At 43.6% G+C, this 22,636-nt stretch overlaps 1 protein-coding gene and 1 long non-coding RNA gene across 3 annotated transcripts in view; both read right to left on the minus strand.

Moving 5' to 3' along the window:
• The window catches only part of LOC140732941 (uncharacterized), a 60,506-nt gene extending 55,397 nt beyond the window's left edge, over positions 1-5,109 (minus strand). The window contains exon 1 of the long non-coding RNA XR_012100188.1: positions 4,708-5,109. This is a non-coding gene — a long non-coding RNA (uncharacterized lncRNA). The remainder of the gene's footprint in view (positions 1-4,707) is intronic.
• A 3,067-nt stretch (positions 5,110-8,176) lies between these two features.
• rnf185 (ring finger protein 185) overlaps positions 8,177-22,636 on the minus strand; it is a 28,882-nt gene continuing 14,422 nt past the window's right edge. Inside the window, exons 4-6 of one of the 2 annotated variants that reach the window (XM_073055672.1) lie at positions 21,353-21,407; positions 15,310-15,427; positions 8,177-9,769 (exon numbers count right to left, since the gene is read on the minus strand). In XM_073055672.1, the coding sequence (XP_072911773.1) occupies positions 9,672-9,769; positions 15,310-15,427; positions 21,353-21,407 (271 nt within the window). In that variant the 3' untranslated portion in view covers positions 8,177-9,671. Of the gene's footprint in view, positions 9,770-15,309; positions 15,428-21,352; positions 21,408-22,636 lie in introns of those variants that run through there. The other variant, XR_012100190.1, reaches the window with a different exon arrangement.

Genomic DNA, 22,636 nt, shown 5'->3' on the forward strand with positions numbered 1-22,636 from the left:
TCATAACTCCAAGTGCTGATCCACACTCTAAGCTCATCCGCTTTATTCATGATACTCCTCGCATTAAAATAGACACATCTCAAATCATCGGACTGAGCGAGTCCCTTCTCTATCACCTGCCTATCCTCCCTTTTGCACTGTCTACAAGCTTTCTGTATTTGTGAGCCAACCGCCCCTTCCTCCATCACTTCAGTTTGGTTCCCACCCCCCAGCAATTCTAGTTTAAACTCTCCCCAGTAGCCTTAGCAAACCTCCCCACCAGGATATTGGTCCCCTTGGGATTCAAGTGCAACCTGTCCTTTTTGTACAGGTCACACCTGCCCCAGAAGAGATCCCAATGATCCAGAAATCTGAATCCCTGCCCCCTGCTCCAATCCCTCTACCTCATTCTATTCCTATATTCACTGTCACGTGGCACAGGCAAGAATTCCGAGATTACTACCTTTGAGGTAGTAAGCTCAAGATTACTAACTTTCTTCCTAACTCTCTTTTGTCTGTTTTCAGGACCTCCTTTTTCCTGCCTATGTTGTTATATGTACCATGGTCTCCTGCTGTTCACCTTCCCACTTCAGGATATCGCGGAGACAATCAGAAACACCCCCAACCCTGTACCTGGGAGGCAAACTACCATCCGTGTTTCTTTCCTGTGTCCACAGAATCGCCTGTCTGACCCCCTATCACCGCTGCCATCCTCTTCCTTTCCCTACCTTCCTGAGCCACAGGGCCGGACTCTGTGCCAGAGGCATGGCTACTGTTGCTTCCCCCAGGCAGGCCATCCCACCCAACCATACTCAAGCAGGAGTTCTCATTGTTAAGCGGGACAGCCACTGGGATACTCTCTAGCATCTAACTCTTGCCCTTTCCTCTCCTGACTGTTACACACTTCTCTGTCTCCTGTGGCCCCGGTGTGACTACTTGCCTATAGCTCCTATTTATCACCTCCTCACTCTCCCTGTCCAGACGAAGGTCATTGAGATGCAACTCCATTTCCCTAATACGGTCCATAAGTAGCTGCAGCTCGATGCACCTGGTGCAGATGTAGCCATCCGGGAAACCGAGCACAGAAAACCGGTCTCACACACATACTTCCTGTCTGTATTCTACACAGACCTACCTCACCTCACCCTTATCGCCTAAGGCCTGTTGAGCCAAAGCTTTCCTACTTTGTCTCCCTCTACTTTGTTGCCCACTCTATAAAGCTGTCTTCTTTTTGAACTCTTCCCGCTCTTCTCAGTAATCGACCTCCACACACTTGTGCAATCATGCCTAGATCAAACCAGTGAAGAAATAGTACAGGCCCTTCAGCCCACAATGTTGTGCCAGCCTTTAAACCCTGCCTCCCATATAACCCCCCACCTTAAATTCCTCCATATACCTGTCTCTTAAATTTCACTAGTGTATCTGCCTCAACCACTGACTCAGGCAGTGCATTCCATGCAGCAACCACTCTCTGAGTAAAAAACCTTCCTCTAATATCCACCCCTTACCTTAAAGTCATGTCCTCTTGTATTGAGCAGTGGTGCCCTGGGGAAGAGGTGCTGGCTGTCCACTGTATCTATTCCTCTTAATATCTTGTACACCTCTATCATGTCTCCTCTCATCCTCCTTCTCTCCAAAGAGTAAAACCCTAGCTCCCTTAATCTATGATCATAATGCATACTCTCTAAAGCAGGCAGCATCCTGGTAAATCTCCTCTGTATCCTTTCCAATGCTTCCACATCCTTCCTATAGTGAGGCGACCAGAAATGGACACAGTACTCCAAGTGTGGCCTAACCAGAGTTTTATAGAGTTGCATCATTACCTCACGACTCTTAAACTCTATCCCTCGACTTATGAAAGCTTTCTTAACTATCCTATCTACCTGTGAGGCAACTTCCAGGGATCGGTGGACATGTACCCCCAGATCCCTCTGTTCCTCCACACTACCAAGTATCCTGCCATTTACTTGTACTCTGCCTTGGAGTTTATCCTTCCAAAGTGTACCACCTCACACTTCTCTGGGTTGAACTCCATCAGGCTTGTTAGACACAATCTGCCCTTCACAAACCCCTGCTGACTGTCCCTGATCAGACCATGATTCTCTAAATGCCCATAGATCCTATCTCTAAGAATCTTTTCCAACAGCTTTCCCACCACAGACGTAAGGCTCACTGGTCTATAATTACCTGGACAATCCCTACTACCTTTTTTGAACAATGAGACAACATTCGCCTCCCTCCAATCCTCTGATACCATTCCCATGGACGAGGACATAAAGATCCTAGCCAGAGGCTCAGCAATCTCTTCTCTCATCTCATGGAGCAGCCTGAGGAATATTCTGTCAGGCCCCGGGGACTTATCCGTCCTAATGTATTTTAACAACTCCAACACCTCCTCTCCCTTAATATCAACATGCTCCAGAACATCAACCTCACTCATATTGTCCTCACCATCATCAAGTTCCCTCTCAATGCTGAGTACCGAAGAGAAGTATTCATTGAGGACCTCACTCACTTCCATAGCCTCCAGGCACATCTTCTCACTTTTATCTCTAACAGGTCCTACCTTCACTCCTGTCATCCTTTTGTTCTTCACATAACTGAAGAATACCTTGGGGTTTTCCTTTACCCTACTTGCCAAGGCCTTCTCATGCCCCCTTCTTGGTCTCCTCAGCCCCTTCTTAAGCTCCTTTCTTGCTACCCTATATTCCTCAATAGCCCCATCTGACCCTTGCTCCCTAAACCTCATGTATGCTGCCTTCTTCCACCTGACTAGATTTTCTACCTCACTTGTAACCCATGGTTCCTTCACCCTACCATTCTTTATCTTCCTCACCGGGACAAATTTATCCCTAACATCCTGCAAGAGATCCTTAAACATCAACCACATGTCCATAGTACATTTCCCTGAAAAAACATCATCCCAATTCACACCCGCAAGTTCTAGCCTTATAGCCTCATAATTTACCCTTCCCCAGTTAATAATTTTCCTGTCCTCTCTGATTCTATCCTTTTCCATGATAATGTTAAAGGCCAGGGAGCGGTGGTCACTGTCCCCCAGAAGCTCACCCACTGAGAGATCTGTGACCTAATACTAGATCTAGTATGGCATTCCCCCTAGTCGGCCTGTCAACATACTGTGACAGGAATCCATCCTGGACACACTTAAAAAACTCTGCCCCGTCTAAACCATTAGAACTAATCGGATGCCAATCAATATTAGGGAAGTTAAGGTCATCCATGATAGCAACCCTGTTATTTTTGCACCTTTCCAAAATCTGCCTCCCAATCTGCTCCTCAGTATCTCTGCTGCTACCAGAGGGCCTATAGAATACCCCCAGTAGAGGAACTGCTCCCTTCCTGTTCCTGACTTCCACCCATACTGACTCAAAAGAGGATCCTGCTACATTACCCACCCTTTCTGCAGCTGTAATAGCATCCCTGACCAGTAATGCCACCCCTCCTCCCCTTTCTCCCCCTTCTCTATCCCTTTTAAAGCACCGAAATCCAGGAATATTGAGAATCCATTCCTGCCCTGGTGCCAGCCAAGTCTCTGTAATGGCCACTACATCATAATTCCATGTATGTATCCAAGCTCTCAGTTCATCACCTTTGCTCCTGATGCTTCTTGCATTGAAGTACATGCACTTTAGCCCTTCTACCTTAATACCTTTACACCCTTTATTCTGCTTCTCTCTTCTCAAAGCCTCTTTATATGCTAGATCTGATTTTACTCCATGAACTATACTTGCAGTTCTCGCATGACCTTTATCCTCCTCCACCTTACTATCTGCTCTAACACTCTGGTTCCCCTCCCCCTGCAAATGCAATCCGTCCCATCGTAACAGGTCCCACCTTCCCTGGAACAAGGCCCAATTGTCCAGAAACGTGAAGCCCTCCCTCCTGCACCAACTCCTTAGCCACATATTTAGCCGCATTATCTTCCTATTTCTAGCCTCACTAGCACGTGGCACTGCTAGTAGTCCTGAGATTGCAACCCTGGAGATCCTGTCCTTCAAATTTGCACCTAACTCCCTAAAGTCTCTTTGCAGGACCTCCTCCTTCTTCCTATCTATGTCATTGGTCCCTACATGGAGCACAACATCTGGCTGCTCACCCTCCCTCTTGAGAATACTGAGAACTCGATCCGAGATATCGCGGACCCTGGCACCAGGGATGCAATAGACCATCTGGGATTCTCGATCTCTTCCACAGATCCTCTTATCTGTCCCCCTAACTATCAAATCCCCTATCACTACTGCTCTCCTCTTTTCCCTCCTTCCCTTCTGAACTGAGGGTCCAGTCTTGGTGCCAGAGTCGCAACCACTGCAACTTGTCCCTGATAGGTCATCCCCACCAACAGTATCCAAAACGGTATACTTGTTATTGATGGGAACAGCCACAGGGGTGCTCTGTTCTGTCTATTCTTCTTCCCTCTCCTGACAGTCACCCAGCTACCTGCCTCTTGACTTTTAGGGGTGACTACCTCCCTGTCTATTTCTGCCTCTGCCTCACGAATGATCCGAAGTTCATCCAGCTCCAGTTCCCAACTCGGTTTGTCAGGAGCTGCAGCTGGATGCACCTTTTACAGGTGTAGTCATTAGGGACAATTGTGCTCGCCCTGACTTCCCACATACTGCAAACGGAGCACTCGACTGCCCTAGTTGCTGCCTCCATTACCTACTTCTAAGCTAATTAGATTAATTAAAGGAGCTCACCCGGCCTTACCTCACTGGGAGCAAGCTCGTCCTCAGCCTCTCGAGCCAAAGCCTTCCTTCTCTGTCTCCCGCTCTGTTAATCTGCTTGATTTTTAAACTCTCCTGCTGTTCTCACAGGCCGACCTTCATGTGCTTGCGCAGTCGTGCCCCCTTCAAACTGCTGAAGAAATGAGCTATGATGAAATAGCGGAGTGGTTGGGCCAAGTAGCCTAATTCCGCTCTTTTTTCATCTTATCCCATTAATGTGGTGTTCCTTATTCCTCAAATCCACCCAAATAGGCACAGTAGATGAGCTCTCCAGTCTATTCTGTCTGAGCACTACTGTCCCGGACTAGTTTGCAGGGATCAGTGCTGGGTCCATTGTTGTTTGTCATCTTTGTGAATGATCTGGATAATAATTTGGTTAACTGGATCAGAAAATCTTGGTATGACGCCAAGATTGGGGGTGTAAAGTCTACACTGTAGACTAACAGAGCTTGACCGGCTAGAAAAATGGCAGATGGAATTCAATACAGACAAGTGCGAGGTATTGCACTTCAGTTGGACCAGCCAGGGTCGGTCTCACACAGTGAACAAAGGGATCTGGGAGTGCAGGTCCATAGATCGTTGAAAGTAGCATGGCAGGTAGACAAGGTCATAAAGGAAGCTTTTGGTACATTGGCCTTCATAAAGTATTGAGTACGGGAGAAGGGATGTTGAAATTTTGTAAGATGTTGATGAGGCCTAATTTGGAGTATTGTGAGCAGTTTTGATCATCTACAGATGTAAATACAGTTGAAAGAGTACAGAGAAAATTCACAAGGATGTTGCTGAGGATGGGAGGACCTGAGTTATAAGATTGAATCGTTTGGGACTTTATTGCTTGGAACTTAGATCTGACAGGGATATAGAAAATTATGAGGGGTATAGATAGGGTAAATAAAAACAGGTTTTTTCCACTGAGGTCTTGTGGGCTACAACTAGAGGTTATGGATTAAGGGTGAAAGGCATAAAGTTTAAGGGAAACGTGGAGGAACTTGTTCAAAGGGTCATGAGAGTATGGAATGAGCTGCCAGCACAAGTGGAGCATGCAAGCTCAATTTCAAAGTTTAGATGAGTACATGGATGGGAGGGGTATGGAGGGTCAAGGTCTAGGTGCAGGTTGATGGGACTAGGCAGTTTAGTTTGGCATGGACTAGATGGGCCAAAAGGCCTGTTTGTGTGCTGTACTTTGCTATGACTCTAGTCTTAATGATCTGATGATAGGGTGGTAAATTGGATTAGTAAGTATCCAGATAGGTGGCGTTGTGGATAATGAAGTAGGTTTTCAAAGCTTGCAGAGAAATTTAGGCCAATTAGAAGAGTGGGCTGAAAGATGGCAGATGGAGTTTAATGCTGACAAGTGTGAGGTGCTACATTTTGGTAGAAATAATCAAAATAGGACATACATGGTAAATGGTAGGGCATTGAGGAATGCAGTAGAACAGAGTGATCTAGGAATAATGGTGCATAGTTCCCTGAAGGTGGAATCTCATGTGGATAGGGTGGTGAAGAAAACTTTTGGTATGCTGGCCTTTATAAATCAGAGCATTGAGTATAGGAGTTGGGATGTAATGTTAAAATTGTACAAGGCATTGGTGAGGCCAAATTTGGAGTATGTGTACAGTTCTGGTCACCGAATTATAGGAAAGATGTCAACAAATTAGAGAGAGTACAGAGGAGATTTACTAGAATGTTACCTGGGTTTCAGCACCCAAGTTACAGAGAAAGGTCAAGTTAGGTCTTTATTCTTTGGAGCATAGAAGGTTGAGGGGGGACATGATAGAGGTATTTAAAATTATGAGGGGGATAGATAAAGTTGAAATGGATAGGCTTTTTCCATTGAGAGTAGGGGAGATTCAAACAAGAGGACATGATTTGAGAGTTGGGGGGCAAAAGCTTAGGGGTATCACGAGGGGTATTTCTTTACTCAAGAGTGGTAGCTGTGTGGAATGAGCTTCCAGTAGAAGTGGTAGAGGCAGGTTCAATATTGTCATTTAAAGTAAAATTGGATAGGTATATGGACAGGAAAGGAATGGAGGGTTATGGGCTGAGAGCAGGTCGGTGGGACTAGGTAAGAGTAAGCATTCAGCACGGACTAGAAGGCCCAAGATGGCCTGTTTCCGTGCTTTAATTGTTATATGGTTAATACCATCCCTCCCCCCCCCCCCCTTAATCCCTCTCATTCTTTCACATCTAAAGCAACAGAAGCCTGGAACATTTGAGCTGCCAATCTGCCCCTTCTACAACCAATATCATAATTCCACATGCTGATCCAGGCCCTGAGCTCATCTGCCTTTCCTATGATACTCCTTACATTGAAATATACTCAACTCAGAACATTAGTCTCACCATGCTCAACCTTTCAATTCCTGAGTTTGTATGTAGTCTTATCAACATCTTTCCCACAATCACTCCACAATTTGCTCTGGTACTCTGGTTTCCATCCCAGTGCAACACTAGTTTAGACTCCACCGTACAACATGAGCAACCCTTCCCACAAGGATATTAGTCCCCCTCCAACTCAGTTGTAAACCATCCCTTTTATACAAATCCCACCTTCCCTGGAAGAGCCCAATGATCCAAAAACCTGAAGCCCTCCCTCCTTAGCTACAAGTTAAACTGTTACAATCTTCCCATTTCTGGCCTCACTAACACATGGCATGGGTAGCAATTCTGAGATCATAGCCCTAGAGGTTCTGTCCTTTAACTTAGAATCTAACCTCCTGAACTCACTTTGCAGGACCTCATCACCCTCCCTATGGTTATCAGCTCAACACCAAGTTATGGAGTTAAACGTCACCATTGACGCAAAACTTTCAGCCCCATGGTCAGGGCATAAATTAACTTTTCATCCAAAAATCAGCACTTTCTCACAGGTATTCCCTGCTGCTGAAGGGCCAGCCCAGAATGCCATGGGTTAACAGCAACCCGTACACCAGCCCAACAGTAATCCCATTTAATGTCATGGGTTCACAGCAACCCTTACAACAGCCCAACACTAAGACCATTTAATGTCATGGGTTCACAGCAACCCTTACAACAGCCCAACACTAAGACCATTTAATGTCATGGGTTCACAGCAACCCATACACCAGCCCAACACTAAGACCATTTAATTCTCATCATCTCCCCCCAGATTTTGTCACTCACTAGGGGCTGTTTACAGTGGCCAATTAACCCAGCAACCCACACATCTTTGAGACATGAGAGGAAGTTGGGGGAAGAATGTGTGGATTTTGCAGAGGTTAGGACTGGGACTTTGGAGTTGTGAAGCAGCAGCACTACCTGCCGCACCAACTGTGCTGTTCTGCCTCAAGGGAACCAGGTAGTGCAAGTACTTGAAGCAAACTGCAGAATTTAGCCAAGCCCCACCGTTTTCTTGCTACTGATAACGTTTTCAGTAAAATTGTTTTAATATTTCCATTAATCAGGACAAAGAATCTACACTAAGTCAGCAGTTGATTTATGTTCTGTATTTATTTGACATCTGATACAAAGCCAGAGATACAATATTAAATTAAAAATACATTGATACATCTAATAGCCACCTGTCTTTGTATAAAGCTGTTACTCTCTCCCAGTACTGTCAATCTGGCAAGGCACAGGCATTCCCCATCAATTCCAGCAGCTCCACTAACTAGCTGAGCCATAGGACAGAATCCTAGAGCCTTCCCACAATCCAGTAACCCAGTCTTTATCCTTCAATAACTCACTCCTTCTATCTGGTTGCAGGGCTGCCATACTGCCCACTTCATTCTGCAGCTTGTTACACCCAGGACTGAACTGTAAGTGGGGCCTCTGATCACTGACTGACACCCTGGCCTTAACCTGTCCCTTTAAACAACTCTCAGTGAGTGTCTTCTCAGGGTCTCAGAACAAGTTGAACCCTGGATCCTCAAGTTACAGGGAGAGTCCAAAGATATTTGCTGTTTTACCCTACCTACAATTCTAGACTCACTAAAGTGGTCAAGACTCAATAGTCTTCTGAAATGGCTCAAGGGGCAGGTAATTGCTGTCGAGGTGCAGGTCCCATGAATAATTAATAAAAAGTGCTGATGAACAGCTTTGTTAAAGGGAAATCCATTATTACAGTCACCGGAGTAGGTAATTGGTCACTGAGAAATTTCTCTCAATATTAGTGTCTCAGCAGGGATGTGTAGAACCAGGTAGACCATTACTGAGTGACCAGGAAGTGTGCAGATGAAAAACAAATCCCTTTGTCACTGTATAACATGACATCTGAAATTAAAAGCAAGCAAAACAAGGAAATTACAATTATTAACACCCTCAATTTACAAAAATCTTCACAACCAAGAAGTTGTTTTGAACTATAGTCAATATTATGTAGAGAAAAGTGCCAGTCAGTTCAGGTCCTGTGAGATCCCACAATGATCATTACATAACTGAGTAATGTTTCTCACAGATTTCCCAGTCTTTCTTTGAATAGTATTGTAGGAAATTTTCTATTCCATTGAGCAGCAGATGGGTTCTCAGCACCGGTTTGCACTGCTGCTCAAGTCGAGTGGAGTTTATACACTTGCCTTCATCAGATGATTTAAGCAACCAAGCTGTCTGATATATGCTGCTTAAATCTCCAGGCTCTTTCACTCGAGGGCTATTTCTTCTATTAGCAAACAGCTTCTCTCACTTTTGCACAATGACAGTGCAGCAGTGATACAGACCACCACAAACTTTGTGTCCAGTAAGTGGGCACACCACTCAACCTCACTGAAACAGACACTGCGACAAAATTACAGCCCTAGAAAAGAAGCCTTTTAAACTCATTCACAGTTCATCAAAACCTATCCCATTAGAAGCTGATTTTAGTTTCTATTTGATATAATTTTTGCCCTAATACGTATCCAAAGGTAGAAAAACAGAGAATCCTGGGATGGTTCATTGCCCACATTTCAGACCACACACGGGACTCGTGTTAAGGATTGCGGTTTGTCCTCAGGCAATGAGGAGCCAAAACATTATCACAAGAGCCACGAAGAGGAAGAGGCGAGATAAGAACTGTTCATCCACATGTTGGGGTGTTCCAGGGACTGCTGTGGGGTTAAAGAGGAGAAAAACACTTAGAATCCAGAGATGGAGACCATTAATGATAGAGAATCTTGCAACATTTCTCAATATACAAATACACAATAACTACAGATTATTAATAGATTTCAGTGCCTAGTTAACCACTGCCCCACCCCTCTCTATTACCAGTCAATGCACTGTAAAGACTTTAAACCATCTTTTATCATGCTGTTTACATTGTAAATACATGCTGGTATTTATGTACTTATGCACATTTATACATTAACCTCCAAGTTTATTTTTATATAATTTTTTATTCTTAGAAATGTTTAATGTTATTGTTTTTGTTGCACATTGTGCCAACACACCATAAATTCCTAATACCTGTAAACGTATAGGATGAATAAAGTTGATCCTTTTTTAAAACAAAAACCTCAATTCACTCTTTGGAAGTCTGAGGCTTTGACAGAGTTCCGAAGTGCCCGTCTGAGGTAACACAGTCGCAAGACACATCACAAAGTCAAAGATGGAGGCACGCTGTGCTGTGGTGAGTTTAGCCCGCAGAAAACTGAAGATAAAGCAGTCTCAAGGACAATCCTCACAAACAACCTGTATTCATGACAACTTGTACAGTACGTCTGCAAATCAGATGATGATGTTAGGTTCTGTTGATTTGTAATTCAATGTTCTTTCAGAAGTCAGGGAAGAGAACAAACTTGCTGCTGCACATCATTTTATTAAGCGTTAATAAAACAAAGAAAATTGAAAACAGTCGACCCTTCTTATACCACAGAATTAAGCACATTCTATTCAGATTTTTAGATAAGAATTAACCAATTGATGCCCCCATTCAAATACTGCCACACTGAACAATTGCACATACATACTGTGACCACTAGGAAATATACTAAATAGTTATATGTATACAAGTATTATAAACATACTAGCATGTAATTGATTGTTAAGATACAAATAAAATCACAATTAAAACAGTCTAATCCAACAGTTTCTTTGAGAGTTGCTACAGCAATAACGCAATGGAAACAATTTAAGGCGAACAGATGCAAAGTTATGTCTGTCCCAATGAAAAGTTGCAAGATTACAAAAGATTCCTTGAGGCAAGACATGTAGATGTGTGGGTCTGAGCTAGTGGAGAAGACTATACCTGAGAAGCATTGAGAAAGATCACTTCAACACACCAGAAATAAGAATCTACAACACAAGTGGTTTCTCTGATATCATAATCTGTATAAGTTTACAACCTGTGAGAAGTGGTATGCTTACACACCAAGCCACATGGACTAAATGCCAAGAATGTAATTAAGGCCATTAGATAAATAGTAACATGAGAAACACAATGAGTCACGTAGGTGCACTAAAAGGGATTGCACAAGTTACAAGAGGACAGTAGGTTAATGTGTTACATATTAAAATCAAATAACTACAGCATGTTGATGTATTAAGAGTACAGCAGCAGGACACCAACACTATGAATAGCCCAACTCAGGAACTTAGAGGTATTGGAGCTTCTAATCTGCTCACACTGATCAAAGATAGAACTGCTCACACAACACCTGTTGGATCCTCTCATGTCTGTACAGCAAGCTCAAGTTCAATTTACACAAGTACAGCATTAAAAATAAAAAGCACTAAACATCTAATTTTCAGTGCCTGAGTCCACCTACAGCAGCCTGGGTGTGATCAGTCCTGTACACAACACTAATACTGCTGGTAAGCTAGTGCTTCTGAAGGCATGCAGCATTTTCTGAACAACTTGGCCCTGATTTCCTCTCTCAATACTGCAGAATAAAGGGACGAATGGAGCTGGAAGTCAGATAAAGAGCAAAGTCCTGAGTGTGGATTTAACAAGCAACTGGAAACGTTCCTTAGAGATTCTGATCTATGTGAACTTGATAGCGTTACGTAGCTGCTGCAGTTTTGTTGGATGCACCAGCCTGAAACGCTGACACAAGGCAGGGTGGATCCACAGATTCATGTTGTTTATGACAAATTCTCTACCATCTGCATGTCACAGCTGAAATTGAGTTTCACTCAACCAGGTGATGTTTTTCCAATCTTAAACTATCCAGTTTGGCTGAGTCTGTGCCCACCATAGCCTCAGTTTCCTTTACTTAGCTGACAGGAATAGAACCTGCTGTACTCTTCTGCTGCTGAAGCCCATCCATTTCAAGGTTCAACATCTTGTGCGTTTAGAGATGCTCTTCTGCTCACCCTGCTGTAATACAAGATTGTTTCAACTACTGTCACCTAGCCGTTCTTCTCTGACCTCCCTCGTTAACAAGGCATTTTCATCCACAGAACTGCCGTTCAATGTATGTTATTTGTTGTTCACACCATTCTCAGTAAACTCTAGGCATTGTTGTGTGTGAAAAGCCCCAGGAGATCAACTGCCCACCTGGAGAATGGAGTCTACAACATCAGAGTGCAGTTCATTCACTTCAGTATCATTATTCTTCAGAAGCTGGTGGGTCAACTGGCCATGTTGGGGTCTCAACACCTTTCTCTGTATCTGGATTTTGGAATTCTTGACAGAGACTCCTCAGGCAGTGTGTCAGCAGCAACGTCTCTAGCTCCATCACACTGAGCACTGGTCTCAGCTCACTGCTAATGCCTGACTGTAGTGCTAGATCCAACTCTAACCACATCAAGTTGGCCATTGACACATCAGTGGTTGGCCTCATTGGCAATAATGAGTTGGCGAGGAGCTAGTACAGCTGTGGATTGGTACGAAAACATCAACCTGGGTCTCAATACAGACAAGACTAAAGAGATATTTGTGGACTTCATGAAGGTGCAGGCTGGCCACTCTCTCCTCTATGTCAACGGTTCCTCACTGACTTTCTCCTCGAACATCAAATTTCTTGGTGTGCATATCACAGACGATCTCACCTGGACCCTCAACACCACATCTTCAGTCAAGGAAGCACAGCAATGCCTCCACTTCCTGAGGAGATTAAGGTGAGCGAGGGTCCCCACCCTCATTCTACCACAGCACCATCAAGAGTGCCCTGACCAGCTGTATCACTGTCTGGTATGGGAATTGCAAGGCATCTGACTGCAAGACTCTGCAATGGATTGTGAAGACTGCTAAGAGAATCAATGGGGTCTCTCTCTCCCAACTACCCACACCCCCATCTAGGACAAGTACCAGGTGCCACATTTGCAGAGACCTCAGCATTGTGGGATGCCTCTCATCAGCCCCACAAACTCTTTGACCTCCTACCATCAGGCAGAAGATATGGCAGTACAAGAACAAGGGGTGTATGGGGTGTCACCTCTGGTGACAGGGGCAGTTTGTCCATCTTTGGCCCCCACCTGCCTCCCAGCTCTCACCTGTAGCTCCAAGTAAATGTTGTGTGCAACAGAGGCCACACCCAGGTACACTGCTTCGACAGGCAGGCTAAACCAGGTGAATGTAGCTGGGAACCTCCAACCCCGGTGAGATAGCCTACCCCAGCATGTGAAGCCAGATCCAGCAGACTGGGTGGATGAGATTAACTACAAGATCCAACAGCCAAGAAGGCAGTGCTGCAACACTTAGTGGAGAGCGAAGGGCATGACAAGACACAGAATGTATTTGTAATTCTTTTGGTTCACTTTGAGGAGATACGTTTTCACTTTAACACGAAAGTCTTCATCTGTTGATCAGTGCAAGAATCCAAATTAAATCCACCGTGATTCAGAGTTGTAAAACAATAAAACACGAAAACTTTCAAACGGCATGAATACTTTTTATAGGCTCTGTATATCTTCATACTTCACACTTTGCTTCTGTTTCATTGTACCGCCTTAATGTACTATGGAAGATCAGTCCAGTTGTTATGCAAAACAATAGCTTATCACTGTATCTCGGTACATATTACAATAATAAACGATAGGGTCTTTTAAGAGGCTTTTAGATAGGTACATGGAGCTTAGTAAAATAGAGGGCTATAGCTAAGCCTAGTAATTTCTAAGGTAGGGACGTGTTCGGCACAACTTTGTGGGCCGAAGGGCCTGTATTGTGCTATAGGTTTTCTATGTTTCTATGTTTCTTTTCTTAATGCGTCATAGCTATTCGCTACAGCCAAGGAAGTCTCTGGTCATGATGATTTTCATACCATTGGACCAAGATTTCGGAGGCCGAGAGAATGGAACTGCCTAGGTGCAGTGAACTTTTCACTGTAAAACTCCTCCCACACAAGTTTACGTCATTGTCAAAAACAACGGACAAGCAACACAAACACATAAGAACAAGGACTGTTAGGCTAAGTAACAGCTTCTTCCTTGTTTGTCACTATTTCTCAAAACTTTTCAAAACTGGCCTTTGGTACCAAAAAACTGTCAAAAAACCATCAAGGTCATCCATGGAGTGTAACTCCAGTTTGGGCTATAGAATTACTATTTTTCTTGTAGTTTAACTTTCTTATGGCTGTATTTTTATATAATCACCCACATACATGTACTTTTTCCTGATGAATTTTCTGGCAATTATGGTACAGTTGCTTCTTTATGTTTATAGAAGCTTCTTCATTTTCAGTCAGTGTCACATCACTTGAATCTGGCTATTTGATAGGTTAATAGTTATCACTAGAATTTTTATTGCCTCTAGTCTTGAGTATGAGATGACTACCACTGCTTCGTCCTCTTCTTTGTTCTCTCTGGTCCTTTCTCTTGTTCGTTTTCCACTCACACTTATTAGAACGATCATAATAATTAAGCTTGTGCCTCATTCTTGACTTCGGATCACTTGTTATTTGCGGCTCACTGAGGTCAGGGATCCTCCAGGTCTCACTACAAGAACTGAGACTTGGCCTCATGGGGCTTATCACTGATTCTCAAACATTTCAAAACTGGCCGATTGCCAGTTCCACCATCTGAGGCCAAATTTCAACTCTTTCAGTGGGACCTCGAGGATGCTGACCTAAGTGCAGCCACAAAACAACAAGAGCAATGGATCAAGCAAGCCCAGCTCCTAGGATTCCTCACCACATACATTACAAAAACAAGACCATGAGCCCTTTGGTCACCCTAATCCAGACTGCAACAGTAAGTTTACACATTGACAGTAGCATGTTAACTTTCTAGACAATATATAAACTCTAGATGTAAAACTAAAGTGTTACAGGGAAAGAGCAGGGGAGTAAGACTAATTAGCTCTTTCAAAGATTCAGTTAAGGTCCTGATGGGCTGCACAATTTAATGAATTGCTAGCCAGCTAAGGGCAAGTCAAAACTACTAGTCACAATCATCAGCCTGAAAATGGGTTGCTACTCAGCCTTACAGAGCACACCATTATCCACTCTTGTGTCATTTAACATTAGCTCTTTCATGCAAAATTCGTAAGATCCATTAACAGTGTTTAGTGGAATGCAATGCTAGATCAAGACTCTGTAATACAGTTTCAATATTCGGTTTCAAAGCTGGAACTGAAGATGCTGCCTGTCCTAAATTTTCAAAGCAATGTGCAAAAGCAAGTGTAGATGGAGACCAATCCATACAAAACTATCAGAAAGACAAATTTTCATCTGTTTGATGCAGTAATTACATATAAGGAGAAAGGTACCTGGTGGTGGACGGCCATCATTAATATTAAAAGCTGTTGCAAAAATTCCAAACGGAAATGCACCAATCCCGAAAGACATCTGGAATCCTCCATCTCCAAACCCAAAACCTTGGAAACCCTGAAACAGGATTATGACAGCAACTTGACAAATGTCCAGAATAAGCATAAACATGATCAAGGCCACCCCTTTGCAACAAAATGAAAACCCCACAACACTCAAAAATGAAGGAAATCTACTGGGGAATAAACATATCAATGACAAATTGTCAGAGCTACATATCTTACACATTGACAGCACAGAGTTAATCATAGTAAATACCGTGGATAATTTAAAATTTGTCATCCATGGGTCGGTCAGAAGTTGACGATTCTCATCCTATTCCAATATTTCAGGCTGGCACCCCAGGAGAAACCATGCTTCAGGGGATGTGGTAATTAGTCCTGCTCTACGAAGTCGATGCAAACGAGCACATGAGATGATTTGAAAAGCTGCAGAGGAGTTATCTCTGGAGCCTTAATCAGTATTTATTCCTCAAACAACGTGACTAAAACAAATGTTCAGATGATCTCAGTGCCTTGTGTGAGCTGGACGTGGTGCTCGCGTGAGCTGGACGTGGTGTTTGTGTGAGCTGGACGTGGTGCTCGCGTGAGCTGGACGTGGTGTTTGTGTGAGCTGGATGCTGTGTGAGCTGGACGTGGTGTTTGTGTGAGCTGGACGCGGTGTTCGTGTGAGTTGGACGCGGTGCTCGCGTGAGCTGGACGCGGTGTTCGCGTGAGCTGGACGCGGTGTTCGCGTGAGCTGGACGCGGTGTTCGCGTGAGCTGGACGCGGTGTTCGCGTGAGCTGGACGTGGTGCTCGCGTGAGCTGGACGTGGTGTTTGTGTGAGATGGACGTGGTGCTCGCGTGAGCTGGACGTGGTGTTTGTGTGAGCTGGACGTGGTGTTTGTGTGAGCTGGATGTGGTGTTTGTGTGAGCTGGACATGGTGTTTTCTGCTGTTAAACAGCACTGGGAAGACCATTGTACCATTGTTTTAAAAGGAGTCACTCATTTAGGCCAGATGAGACAAAATCTTCTCGCACAGACAGGTGGATGTTTTAATCTATTGTCACTAATGGATAGTAAAAATGAAGCTTTTGAATAGTCTTAAGAGGTCAACATCAGAATATCCTTCAAGAGGGTGAACACTCACAAGATTTCAGGCCCCAATGACATACCTTGCAGGATACCGTGCCAACCAACTGGCAGGAAAGTTGAAGGGCATCTTCAATCTCTCACTACTGCAGTTGGAGGTTCCCACCTGCTACAAAAGGGCATCAATCATACTGGTGCCCACGAAGAGCAAGGTGAACTGCCTCAACAACTGTCACCCAGTAGGACTTACATCTACTGTGATGAAGTGCTCCGAGAGGTTGGTCATTAGCCCCAGCCTGAGCAAGGACCCGGACTCATTATCATTGGCATACAGCCACAACAGGTCTACAGTGAATGCAGTCTCACTGGCCCTCCACTGGGCTTTGGACCACCTGAACAACAGCAATATCTACATCAGGCGGCAGCTCAGCATTCAGCACCATCATCCCTTCAGTACTAATCAACAAGCTTCAAAACCTGCACCTTCCTCTGAAATTGAATTCTTGTGAGCCTATTGGGAGACCACAGTCTATCTGCATTGGTGACAACATCTACTTGCCTGACAATCAATACAGGCACACTGCTCTACTCTCTCTGTACTCATGACTGTGTGGTTAAGCACAGCTCAATAGCATCTATAAATTCTCGGAGGGCGACAAGGAGGCATATATGAGCAAATAAATAGGCTGGTCGAGCGGTATCACAATAACACTCAACATCAGAAAGAACAAGGAACTGACTATGGCTTCAGGAAGGGGAAGGAGAACAGACACCAATTTTCATTGTCGTGGAAAGAGTATGCACTTCTGTTCCTGGGCATCAACATCTCAGACGATCTACCCTGGGCCCATCATATCAATGCTATCATGAGAAAGGCATGCCAGCAGCTATACTTCATTAAGAAACACAAAGTACACTGCAGATGCTGTGGTCAAATCAACATGTACAAACAAGCTGGATGAACTCAGCAGGTTGGGCAGCATCCGTTGAAAGGAGCAGTCAATGTTTTGGGCTGAGACCTTTCGTCAGGACTAAAGGAGGAGGGGGCAGGAATTCTCCAACTTCCAATAATTCCCTCCCCCATCCCACTTTCACTCTGCCTCCTCTTCCAGCTGCCTATCACCTCTCTCGTGATTCTGCCTTCTACTACCCATAGTACTTTCCCCTTAAGATTCCTTCTTCACCTCTCCTGCCTATCCTCTCCCTGCTTCCCCTCCCCCACCCCTTGATCTTTCCTCTGATTGGTTTTTAACCTGACACCCACCAGCCTTCTCCTTCCCAGCCTCCCCCCACCTTCTTTATAGGGCTCCTGCCCCCTCTTCCTTTAGTCCTGACGAAGGGTCTCGGCCCAAAACATTGACTGCTCCTTTCAACGGATGCTGCCCGATCCGCTGAGTTCATCCAGCTTGTTTTTACGTGTTGATACTTCATTAAGAATTTGAAGAGATCTGTCACATTATAAAAAACGAGCAAAGCTTTACTGATGTACCGTGGAAAGCATTCTGGCAGGTTGCATCACCATCTGGTATGGAAACACCACAGCACAACAACAGAGGAGGCTTCAGAAGATTGTGGACTCAGCCGTCTCCATCACAGGCACAAGCCACTGAGGACATCTGCAAAAGGCATTGCCTCAAGAAAGTGGCATTTATCATTAAAGACCCTCATCATCCAGGACATGCCTTCTTATTACCACCACCAGGGAAGAGGTACAGGAGCCTAAAGACCCACTCTCAATGCTTTAGGAACAGTTCCTTCTCCCCTGCCATCAGATTTCAGAATGATTCATGAAAACCACCTCACGATTTCTCTTCCACACTATTTATTTATGTTTATTGCAACTTATAGGAATTTGTTATGCTTGCACTGTTCTGCTGCCACAAAGAATTCCACAACTAATATCAGTGACAATAAACCGGATTCTGAGATAGATGGATATTTAATGAGAGGGTGAAAGATTATGATGTAAGACAGATATGCAGAGATGAGGTTACAAACAAATTAGCCATCACTTAATATAATGGTAGAGCTCAGTTCTATCTATACTTCATTATGTGTAAAGTACTTAAGGACAGGTACTATGCAAATTCAACAAACAATCTGCCGGAGTAAAGGAACTGTCTATGTTTTACATCAAAACACTGTATCAGGACAGGTGGCGCTCCAGCCAGCTGAGTTCCTCTAGCAGATTATTTGTTGCTCTAGATTCCAGCATCTGCAAACTCATCACTTCAATACACAAATTCAAGTCTTTTGTTTCCTTTCAAAGAGACTTTTATAAATGAAGGTTAATTTTCAGGTTGAGTCTGTGGTGCGGAAGGCAAATATGATGTTAGCATTCATTTCAAGAGGACTAGAATATAAAAGCAAGGATGTAATGTTGAGACTTTATAAAGCATTGGTGAGGCGTCACTTGGAGTATCATGAGCAGTTTTGTGTCCCTTATCGAAGGAAGGATGTGCTGAAACTGGAGAAAGTTCAAAGGAGGTTCACGAAAAATGATTCCAGTATTGAATGGGTTGTCATATGAAGAGCGTCTGATGGCTTTGGGCCCGTATTCACTACAATTGAGAAGAATGAGGGGTGACCTTATTGAAACCTAGTTTCAATTATTGAAAACTTATTGAAAACAAGTGCAAGGACTTGACAGAGTGGCTGTGGAGAGGATGTTTCCTATGGTGTGAGTGCCTAAAACCAGAGGATACAGCCTCAGAATAAAGGGGCATCCTTTTAGAACAAAGATGGAGAGGAATTTCTTTAGCCAGAGAGTGGTGAATCTGTGGAATTCTTTGTCACAGTCAACTGCAGAGGCCAAGTCTTTAAATATGTATATTTAAGGCAGAGGTTGATAGGTTCTTGATTGGTCAGGGCATGAAAGGATATGGGGAGAAGGCAGAAGATTGTGGCTATGAGGAAAATTGGATCAGCCATGATGAAATGGCAGAGAACACTCAATGGGCCAAATGGTCCAATTCTGTTCCTATATCCTATTCTATTCCTGTTTAAAGAATGAAGGGTTATAGGCTGAGTGCAGGTAGGTGAGAATAAGCGTTCAGCACGGACTAGAAGGGCCGAGATGGCCTGTTTCCGTGCTGTAATTGTTATATGGTTATCTTATGGTCTTAAGACTAATGGATAGTGAATATGCCCAGGATGGCATGGGATGTGATGGAACAGTGCTGCAGATGGGGATGCTTTCATCTGCCTGCTGCCCCTATTTCAGTTTGGGAGGTGTTCTTGGAGTACCTCCAGCGCACTTGTAGATGATATGCATTGTAGTCACTGAGCACCAGTAGTGGAGGGTCTGAATAGTTAAGCTGCCAATGGGATGCCAACCAAGTGGGCTACACTGTCATGTCTAGTGTTGGCTTCTTGGGTGTTGCTGGGTGCACATTCATCTAGGCAAATGGGAAGCATTCTGGACACTCCTAACTTGTGCTTGTAGGTGCTGGAGAGGCTCTGGGAAGTCAGGAGGAAACCGACACATACCAATATTCCATGTCTCCTCCAGGTGCACCTTCATGGGAGGAAGCATGTGGAATATGACACCAGCACTCAGCAGTTGAATCTGAAATTTCTAAATAGCATGTTGGGATTAAATGTGGATATGTGGTGTCTGTAGGTGTTTCAGCATTGGTCTGATTTTCATCAATTCTTTCAAAGCCTGCAGAAGCACATGGACAATCAGCACTCATACAAGGTACAGATGGAGCATATCTAGACAAGGCTCAACATTTAAATCAGGTGAGAAAGCAAGGCAGGCAGTTGGCCAGAGCAGTCATGAACTAATTCACAGGCAGAAGATCGGAGTAACTGATCGGAAACACTCAATTGTTCTTATAGCAAAGATTACCCAGAGTTATATAAAGGGACATTTACAGTTAAGGGAAAGGACAATTTTGCAATGCAGTGGTAAAATGGGTAAAAGTACTCAGAGAGAAACAGAAAGGGATGGTGCTTACAAATATAGTTGATATGCAAATAGATAAGGGAAAAGATGGCCAAAAAGGCAAACAAAAAATCTTTCAACCAAGCATGTGGCAACTGATGATGATGTAATGAGAATGATAGAAATAGTTAATCTGAAATTCAGCACAGAGCACAGTGAGAATGGCTGTCAACTGAAAACTTAATATTTCAGAAGGTTAATAAGATGGATAGCTCAGTGAGAAAAGAATTAGGCTCAAATGTAGAAACAGCTTTGATGAAGAAATAAGGGGAGGTTATTAACTGTGAGCATAGTTAGTAGACCTGTGACAGTAATTGCCTAGGTCAAGAAACATTTTTGGGACTCATTAGATATGTACTATAATAACCAGTCCTGGTGCACAGTTTCGACCCAAAATGTCAACCATTCCTCTCCTCCCACAGATGATGCGTGAATTGCTGAGTCTCTTCAGCATATTGATTGTTGTGGGTCCTGTTGCTTCACTCATTACCTCGAAGTGGTCGTGTGTAATGAGACGAGATAATATGTTAACATGAGTAAGAGAATTAGCAGTTTGAGATTGAGAATCTTGGGTTGCAATTATATCTTAGTGATGCAAGGAGAGAGTTGCCTAAAGTAGAGACTAGAAACTTATGGGCTTACTTCATAATTTTCAATAAAGACACATTCTATTTAGATTCTTAAGAAAAAATCCTTCTGTGGTTGCTTAAGGGATTTTTAGAAAGGTATTAACTGAAAGAAAAGGCATACAATATTGTTAAATTTAGTGGCACAGCCAGATGATAGCGAAAATTTGAGAAACTAAAATAAAGAAGAAAACAGACAATGAGTGAAAGCTGACATAAAATATACAGCAAGAGCTTCTCTGATAATACAAGTAGCCAAAGTTAACAATCCCATAGAGCAGTGGTTCCCAACCTTTTTGAATGAAAGCAACACTTAATGAAATGAAACCACTCACCCCTCTGCTCTCTGGCTCAGGCCTCTGTCCCTGTGGTCTTGGTGGAGTTTTCTCTCTGAAATAAAGTAAGTCAGCTGTAACATTAAACTCAACAGACATGAGAAAAGGGCTGTACATGAAATATACCAGATTAGATGTAACTGCTCACACATATTCCCTTTATTAAAGAAGGAACACTATAATTACTTCACACAATTTAATAAACAAATTGAAAGTCAGAAAATTGTCATATGTGTTCTACAAAGTATCTTTAAGATCATAAATTCCAAGGAGTACAACTCAAGCTTGTGCACTCTTTATGATTTAATCCATGAAGTTCAGATAAGATTTTTGTAAACACTTAGACTGATATACAATGCCTTGAGAAAGTATTCAGCACCCAACCCTTTGTTCATATTAAACCAAGGATTTTGATCAATTTAATTGAGATTTTAATTTCCCCCACAGTAAAGCCAAAAAAACAGCAAAAATTGTAAAGCATGAAAACGTAAAATTGAATTTAGGAGCCGAGAGGTAATGCTGCAGCTATATAGGACCCTGGTGAGACCCCACTTGGAGTACTGTGCTCAGTTCTGGTCACCTCACTACAGGAAAGATGTGGAAGCCATAGAAAGGGTGCAGAGGAGATTTACAAGGATGTTGCCTGGATTGGGGAGCATGCCTTATGAGAATAGGTTGAGTGAACTTGGCCTTTTCTCCTTGGAGCGACAGAGGATGAGAGGTGACCTGATAGAGGTGTATAAGATGATGAGAGGCACTGATCGTGTGGATAGTCAAAGGCTTTTTCTCAGGGCTGAAATGGTAGCCACAAGAGGACACAGGGTTAAGGTGCTGGGGAGTAGGTACAGAGGAGATGTCAAGGGTAAGTTTTTTTACTCAGAGAGTGGTGAGTGCATGGAATGGGCTGCTGGCAACGGTGGTGGAGGCGGATACGATAGGGTCTTTTAAGAGACTTTTGGATAGGTACATGGAGCTTAGAAAAATAGAGGGCTATGGGTAAGCCTAGTAATTTCTAAGGTAGGGGCATGTTCAGCACACCAAGGAAGGGCCTGTATTGTGCTGTAGGTTTTCTACGTTTCAATTCAAAAATCCTCCTTTCATCAGTACTTAGCTGAACCACCTCTTGCAGCTATTACAGCCAGTAGTCTTTTTGGATAAGTCCCTATTAGCTTTACATACTGTGATGGAGAAAGATTTGCCCATTCCTCCTTGCAAAATTGCTCAAGCTGTGCCCGGTTAGTTGGACAGTGGTGGTGGACAGCAATCTTGGGGTCTTACCAGAGA

The sequence above is a fragment of the Hemitrygon akajei genome, chromosome 9 (assembly GCF_048418815.1).
Source record: "Hemitrygon akajei chromosome 9, sHemAka1.3, whole genome shotgun sequence".
Classification (NCBI taxonomy): domain Eukaryota; kingdom Metazoa; phylum Chordata; class Chondrichthyes; order Myliobatiformes; family Dasyatidae; genus Hemitrygon; species Hemitrygon akajei.